Genomic DNA, 7,500 nt, shown 5'->3' with positions numbered 1-7,500 from the left:
AATCACCTTCTATCACTAGAAGAATGTCATCAGCGTACGCCACCACGCCTCGCACTTGTCGCAGTTCCCCAAGTTCCTCCAGCACAGGTTCCAAACCCACGTCCCAGAATATGGGACCGCAGACTGAGCCCTGTGGGCATCCCTTAGTGATCAACTTCTCAACCGCCCGCCCCGGGCACCGCAAGACCGCCCGCCGGTGTCGGCAGTAGTCAAGCAGGCACCGGTACAGGGGCCCAGGACATTCCAACTTCCTTAGGCTGTCGAACAGAGCCGGCCACCATAGGTTATCGAAAGCCCCGGCGATGTCGACCATTATCCCCGCAACGTACTTAGCGGTAGATGTGTCCACTAGCGACATTGCCTTGTTTATAGCATCTTCTGTACACAGGCCCCTCCTGAATCCGTACTGGTCGGGACTTCGTCCCCTAAGCTCCCGGTGTTGCTCTAGCCGGAGGCATAGGAGCTTCTCCTGGAGCTTGGCCATGGAGTTCAAGAGACAGATTGGTCGGTACGATTTCGGCACTTCTGGATCCTTGTCATCACCCTTTCGCAGTATAACCACTTCAGCAGTCTTCCACGACTCTGGTACCCGTCCCTGTCGCAAACACTCGTTGTAGAGGTTTGTCAGGTAAGGGCAGATCTCCGCGCATAAGGCTTGAAGAGCCTCTGCAGCGAGACCATCTTGTCCCGTCGCCTTCTTTCGGCGCAATTCGAGAATGGCTATGGTAACTTCACGTTCAGTGAATGGAGCAACTGGCGTCTCATTGGCATACGCCTCATTGAGTTGTCTCCTCATATTCCCCTGTTCCTCATTCTCATCTTCGCTACTATCATCTGGCAACAAGGTGCTCATAAGTAGCTCGGCTGACTCCTGCCAGTCCCTGGTGTGGCTGCCATCATTCTTCCTTAGGGTTGACAGGACCGTCGGTGACCGAACTTTCGATGCGGCAATTCTGTACGGCGTTCCCCAGGGGTCAGCCGCCAGACTGTCACGAACGAAAGACTGCCAACTCTCAATCCGTACCGTGTGCAGCGTCCGCTTAAACACCGCCTTGGCCCGCCTGTACCGCGCAAGCGTGGCCTCACGCATGTGATCTCCTATGCTGCGCTGGTATTGCCGCCGCGCCCTTCTGCATTCGCGTCGGAGACGTTGCAGCTCAGGATTCCAAGGCGCTTTAGGCGTTTTCCCTGTATGGGCTAACGGGACTGCGCCCGTTGCTGCTGTCTGTATAGCCCTCGTCAGATCCTCTGCAGCTTTATCCACGTCCACAACGCGATCCATTGGCCAATTCGGTATCACTAGATTTCCTCTTAGTCGATCCCAATCAGCCTTGCGCCAGTTGTACTTGACGATGCCGTTCACCTGGTCTTGTGGAGGAGGCTCCCCATCATAGGCTACAGTGAAAGTGATCAGATTGTGATCACTTAGTGTCGTTCCCCGCCATACCTTCCAATTCTCCGCCCGGAGATGTACGTGTGCACTCTTGAGTGTCACATCTATGTTTGAGGTCGCTCCCCGGCGACCTTCAAAAGTTGGTGGGAAGTTTGGTCGGTTCAACACTTCTAGTCCGAGCTCGAGAATTGCTTCAGCGAGTCTCTCACCTCGCCTAGCGGCGCGTCGCGCGCCGAGAGGCGTGATGTCACTGTGCCATAGGGGTGACATGGCGTTTGCGTCCATTGTGCAAATGAGCAAGTCATTGCGATAGAACCCAACCGCCTCTTTTAACTGGTCAATATACGGCCTTTCTCTATGCCTGTACTGAAAGTACATGTTCAGCACGAAAAAGGTGAAATCGCCAGTGTTTATTTCGGCTAACACCATGCATCTGTTGCTAAGGTGCGCCACTTTCACTGCTCTCAGAGATCGATTTAGCACAGCGATTGCTGCCATAGGGTGCTCTCCCCCTGCCAGGATCTGAGCTGTATTCGGCATATACAGGATCTTTCCGTCTTTAGAGTATGGCTCCTGTAGACATAAAATGTCTAAAGACTCCTCCTCCGCTCGGCGTCGCACCTCGCGCATCACCGCTTGCGATCGCGCGCAGTTCAGCTGTCCTATTTTAACCGACACGGGCATTGTGATGTTTCACAGTCCGGTCGGCAACAGGTGAGGCGGCAGCCGGTAAGGAGACGGTTGACGAGAGGTCTTGTCTCCCATAGTCTGTCCGCTGGATTTTACGTTGTGTGAGGATTTTGTAAAATTCACACTCTTTTCCTGGCGTTACGCAATTGCGATTTCGCTTTTTGCACGGAATGCAGACCGGTTGGTTCCCCGCTTTTCGACAATCCTTCCTCATGTGGCCGTTTTCGCCACAGTGCCCGCATGTTATTATTCTCGGGTCCTGCTTGCAGAACCTTGCCGAGTGGTTTACATCTTGGCACCGCGTGCAGACAGCCAAGTCTAGGTAGTCATCAACTGGCATGGACTCGAAGCCCATGTACAGTCTTTTCTGCCTAAGAATGGCAACTCTGAGTTTGGGGCTTACTTCCACCACGAGATGTGATGTTTGTTTGCCCTTTGGTCCAGTCCGGAACTTCGGCTTAAACTCCTGGCGGAATTGTGTTTCCGAAAGTCCCCCAAGGTCGTTTTGCTTTCTAGTTAGCTCAACCACAGTTTCATTCTTCATGACGCAAGGTACATGATATATGATTATCTGCGGATTGAGCTTCTTCGGCAGTTCGCATTTCAAAGCTTCTGTCAGTTTGTTATTAGCGAGAAGTTTTTGACGATCAGTCTCAGACGCCACGTCAACGATGAGCGTCGGGCCGTTTGTGGTGACCCGTGAGAACTTCACACCATCCACTTCTGGCTTGACCAGGGAGGTGAACTTTTTTCTCACTTCTGCTCCGCTTTCGTTTGCCTTTGACTTGATGAAGAGCGTAGCCTTCTCAGTCTGGGCTCTTGTTATCATCGCCTGCGTTTTCCGTTCTGTCGAGGGTAGAGCGGCGGCAACTTGTGCAAAGGTCTTTGGCGGCGCCGGGGGCACCGCTTTCGTCCTCGCCAGCTCCTCCTCCAAGGCGTCCACCCTTCCTGTGAGGGCCGACTGCGCCATAGCCCAGTCAAACAACTTTGCTCTCAGTTGTCTCTTGAGGTCACTTAGATTTTTCTCCTCCACCAGTTGCCCCGGTTTTAGAGAGTCGTCTACGAGTTCAAGGACGTCCTCGAGCCGCGTCGCGATAAGCTGTATGGTCGCAAGATCGCTGGGGCTTGCCTTGTATGGGGACTTGCCGTCCTCGACTGGGCCGCTGGGCTCTTGCCCGGCTACCTGCGCCGAGTCCGGCTGCTTGTTCTTCTTCCGCCTCTTCTTCTGTCGAGTCCCGGGCTTGCGCCCTTCGGTTCCCGACATTGGCGTAGAGGCGCGGCTACTGCAGGCACTTTCACTGACTGGGCCGCTGGGCTGCTGCCCGGCTACCTGCGCCAGTTTCCGCGCACTTTTCACCGTTTCCGGCGGTTGAGTCTTCGGCCGTGTGGCCTCCGTCTCTCCCGCCGGGCGAGTCTGGGTGGACGTGCCAGCACCGACTGGGCCGCCGGGCTTCTGCCCAGCTACCTGCGCCAGCTTTGGCCCGCCCGCAGTCTTTCCCGCCGGCGGCGTCGTCGGCCGCGAGGCCTTCGTCTTCGCCTTCGGTTCGGACTTCCCCGTATCGCCATCCCCGACTGGGCCGCTGGGCTCGCGCCCGGCTACCTGCGCCGGTTCCGGCTTATCTCCCTCCTTGGGCGCCGTTCTTGGCGCCGGCTGGCGGGGTGGCGGCATTAGCTCGGTTGCAGCGTCAGCACTCTGCGATCTTTGCCGAAGCACTTTTCGCAGGTGTTTCCTCTGCTTCCTCAGCTTTGCCTTGCGGTCTTTCTCACTGTCACTTTCACTCGTGTCAGCAAGCGTCCGTGACAGCGTCTCGCTAGCGGCAGTCTTAGCGCTCCGCACACGGGGTGTCCGGAACTCCAATTCTGGCGCACTAAGCGCGGGGTCATGGTCTTGTGGTCTAGGGACCTCCGACTGCCCTTGTTTTGGGAGTTCGTCAGTACACGAGGTGTCCGACTCGCTCCCCGAATGGTTGGTGTGTTGACTCCGCGACGGCCCACCAGTTCCGTCGGGACAAGGTTGTTTGAGAGAGTCCATGTGGTTCCCACGAACAGCTAGGGATCTATGTTGTCCATCCAGGCGTCGCCCCGCACACCTGGGTAAGCCTTATACAACAGAGGGTCGGCCGGTCCTCTGAGGTGGCTGACTCATGACTGTTCACAACTCAACAGCCTTGCGCCCCATAGCCGCCAGCTAACGCAGAGGGTGAGGGGTGATTATAGAGATTGTCCTTCTCTTGCCCAGGCGGTTAAGCCAAGACACCGGTCCAAAACACGCACGACGTTCCACTGCGCGCCTCACAGCAGTCGTTGAAGTGCGTATCTCAGTTTACGGCCGTCGCTGGTAGCGCTTGCCAGCTCCGGGCTAGGGCACCCCGGGTTTGCCGAGCCCGTACGGCGACTGCATTAGCCTCCGTCCCTGTGGTCGTGGTCTTAGACCACTCAGGAGCATCCTCCTGTGGCAGCTCCTGGTGACTTCCGCGTTGTGGTGACCGTTGCCGGTCTCCCCTTCGCAGTTGTCCACCAAGGAATCCTCCGATCGAGGCCGAGACGCCGTCCGCGTTGCATTCTCTGAAGGCCAGAGAGCGCTTCGCAGTCAGGCGCCCTTCCCCGCGCGTGGACATCGGCCTGCTTCCACATTAGGTTCTCTGCAGTGAGAGACTTAGTTTCAGCAGGAACGATGACCGCCAGAACTCCCCACTGTGCTTATTGCGCCAACCGCCTGCGCCAACCACAGCCAACATTGCGTATGGCCGGCCGGCGCCGCTTAGTTGTCCGGACGTGGCCTGCCGAGCCGGGCGCAGCAGGGCCAGCGCCCGCCGCCAGCGTGGCCGCGAGAGAAGACCGCCAGTCAGAGACCGACCGCCCATCCCGCGCCAGCCAGCAGCGCGCGCACCGCCCAGCCGACCCGGCCTAGCGCAGCGCATCCGACACGGCAGCGCACCCGTGCGCAGCCCAGCCGGCGGACGAGCCCCGCAGCTACCCCGGCCAACCGCACCGCCGTCCGACATTTGCCGGGCGGAGCATGTGCGAGGCCGGCGCCGCAGCGAGAGCCCACCACCAGCGAGCCGCGCAGGACGCACCACCATGCGCATAAGGCAACTGCCGCGTGCCAACAGCTGTCGACACGCGTCGCTGCCACGCGCACATCCTACGTACGAGCTTGGATACTAGACTCACGAGTCCGACACCTACAAGCGCTCGCAGTAGGTGGAGGCGCACGAAGGGCGTGACAACCTCCATGTCGGGAGTTAACTCCCGTGGCACTTGTGTCTTGGAGCGATGCATCCCACGTCCGATAAGTCGAGCGCGGTAATACTTCGTTCCTGACGGTGAGGCGTGAAACTCCGTAGCGCACACAGGCAGAGACGGAGGCACGTCCTCGCAGAGAGACACTATACCATTCAGACTTGCGCCCGACAGGTTTGCAGCCTCTGCAGGAGACATACGCAGCATGGCTGATGCATTACGAAATGTCCTTACGGGAAAGCGGCGCCCGCCACACCCCGGCCGGAGCCGGGGCGCAGCAAGCGCCGCTAACGCAAAAGCGGCGCCCGCCGCACCCCGGCCAAGGCCAAGAGCACGGCAAGCGCCGCCAACGTGAAAGCGGCGCCCACCGCACCCCGGCCGGAGCCAAGAGCGCAGCAGACGCCGCCAACGCAAAAACGGCGCCCGCCGCACCCCGGCCGGAGCCAAGAGCACAGCAAGCGCCGCCACAGCCAAAGCGGCGCCCGCCGCGCCCCGGCCGGAGCCAGAGCACAGCAAGCGCCGCCAACGCAAAAGCGGCACCCGCCACACCCCGGCCAAGGCCAAGAGCACAGCAGGCGCCGCCAAAGCAAAAGCGGCGCCCACCGCACCCCGGCCGGAGCCAAGAGCACAGCAAGCGCCGCCAACGCAAAAGCGGCGCCCGCCGCACCCCGGCCGGAGCCAGAGCACAGCAAGCGCCGCAGAAGCGAGCAAGTGCCATTCGCCAGTGAGCAAGGATACTAGACACAAGTGTCCGACACCTTAGCGCCCACGGCGAGCGGAGTGCGAGACTCGGCTTGGAGAGGCCGGTTGCCCAGTCCCTCTGCGTCTTCGCCTGCACCCCGCACGGGAGTCGCCCTTCTCTCATTGGTTTCACCGGTTGCCCGGCTACTCACATCTTACACCACGGGAAGGTTGAGAGATCGGACATTTAGCCGCCCGTCTTCTACCAGTATTGGTGGACTCCACCACTGGTTAGACAGCATAACGGCCTTCGTAAGATAGTAGATAGGGACAGCGGGAATCTCGTTAATCCATTCATGCGCGTCACTAATTAGATGACGAGGCATTTGGCTACCTTAAGAGAGTCATAGTTACTCCCGCCGTTTACCCGCGCTTGCTTGAATTTCTTCACGTTGACATTCAGAGCACTGGGCAGAAATCACATTGCGTCAACACCCGCTAGGGCCATCGCAATGCTTTGTTTTAATTAGACAGTCGGATTCCCCCAGTCCGTGCCAGTTCTGAGTTGATCGTTGAATGGCGGCCGAAGAGAATCCGCGCACCCGCGCGCCCCCGGAGGAGCACGCTAAGGCGGACGCGGCCTCGCAGCAAGGAAGATCCGTGGGAGGCCAAGGCACGGGACCGAGCTCGGATCCTGCACGCAGGTTGAAGCACCGGGGCGCGAACGCCGCGCAGGCGCGCGCATCCTGCACCGCCGGCCAGCACGAGGCCGACCAACGGCGAGAGCAGACCACGCCCGCGCTAAACGCCCGCACTTACCGGCACCCCTACGGCACTCACCTCGCCCAGGCCCGGCACGTTAGCGCTGACCCACTTCCCGACCAAGCCCGACACGCCCCGATCCTCAGAGCCAATCCTTATCCCGAAGTTACGGATCCAATTTGCCGACTTCCCTTACCTACATTATTCTATCGACTAGAGGCTCTTCACCTTGGAGACCTGCTGCGGATATGGGTACGAACCGGCGCGACACCTCCACGTGGCCCTCTCCCGGATTTTCAAGGTCCGAGGGGAAGATCGGGACACCGCCGCAACTGCGGTGCTCTTCGCGTTCCAAACCCTATCTCCCTGCTAGAGGATTCCAGGGAACTCGAACGCTCATGCAGAAAAGAAAACTCTTCCCCGATCTCCCGACGGCGTCTCCGGGTCCTTTTGGGTTACCCCGACGAGCATCTCTAAAAGAGGGGCCCGACTTGTATCGGTTCCGCTGCCGGGTTCCGGAATAGGAACCGGATTCCCTTTCGCCCAACGGGGGCCAGCACAAAGTGCATCATGCTATGACGGCCCCCATCAACATCGGATTTCTCCTAGGGCTTAGGATCGACTGACTCGTGTGCAACGGCTGTTCACACGAAACCCTTCTCCGCGTCAGCCCTCCAGGGCCTCGCTGGAGTATTTGCTACTACCACCAAGATCTGCACCGACGGCGGCTC

The 7,500-nt window shown here is 59.2% G+C and overlaps 1 protein-coding gene and 1 pseudogene across 1 annotated transcript; one reads left to right on the top strand and one right to left on the bottom strand.

Moving 5' to 3' along the window:
• The first annotated feature begins 5,550 nt into the window (after positions 1 to 5,550).
• LOC126430557 (atherin-like) lies at positions 5,551 to 6,054 on the top strand. The gene has a single exon (XM_050090426.1). It carries the CDS (start codon positions 5,551 to 5,553, stop codon positions 6,052 to 6,054), a length of 504 nt encoding a protein of 167 aa, XP_049946383.1.
• Positions 6,055 to 6,293: 239 nt separating this feature from the next.
• LOC126430591 (large subunit ribosomal RNA) overlaps positions 6,294 to 7,500 on the bottom strand; it is a 2,992-nt pseudogene continuing 1,785 nt past the window's right edge.

Source organism: Schistocerca serialis, unplaced genomic scaffold, assembly GCF_023864345.2.
Source record: "Schistocerca serialis cubense isolate TAMUIC-IGC-003099 unplaced genomic scaffold, iqSchSeri2.2 HiC_scaffold_1051, whole genome shotgun sequence".
NCBI lineage: Eukaryota > Metazoa > Arthropoda > Insecta > Orthoptera > Acrididae > Schistocerca > Schistocerca serialis.
The sequence above is the reverse complement of the archived record's forward strand: the minus strand, read 5'-3'. Positions and strand labels throughout refer to the sequence as shown.

Bases quoted from the DNA above. Each gene is read 5' to 3' on its own strand.
- LOC126430557 (XM_050090426.1), top strand. From the start codon at position 5,551: ATGTCCTTACGGGAAAGCGGCGCCCGCCACACCCCGGCCGGAGCCGGG.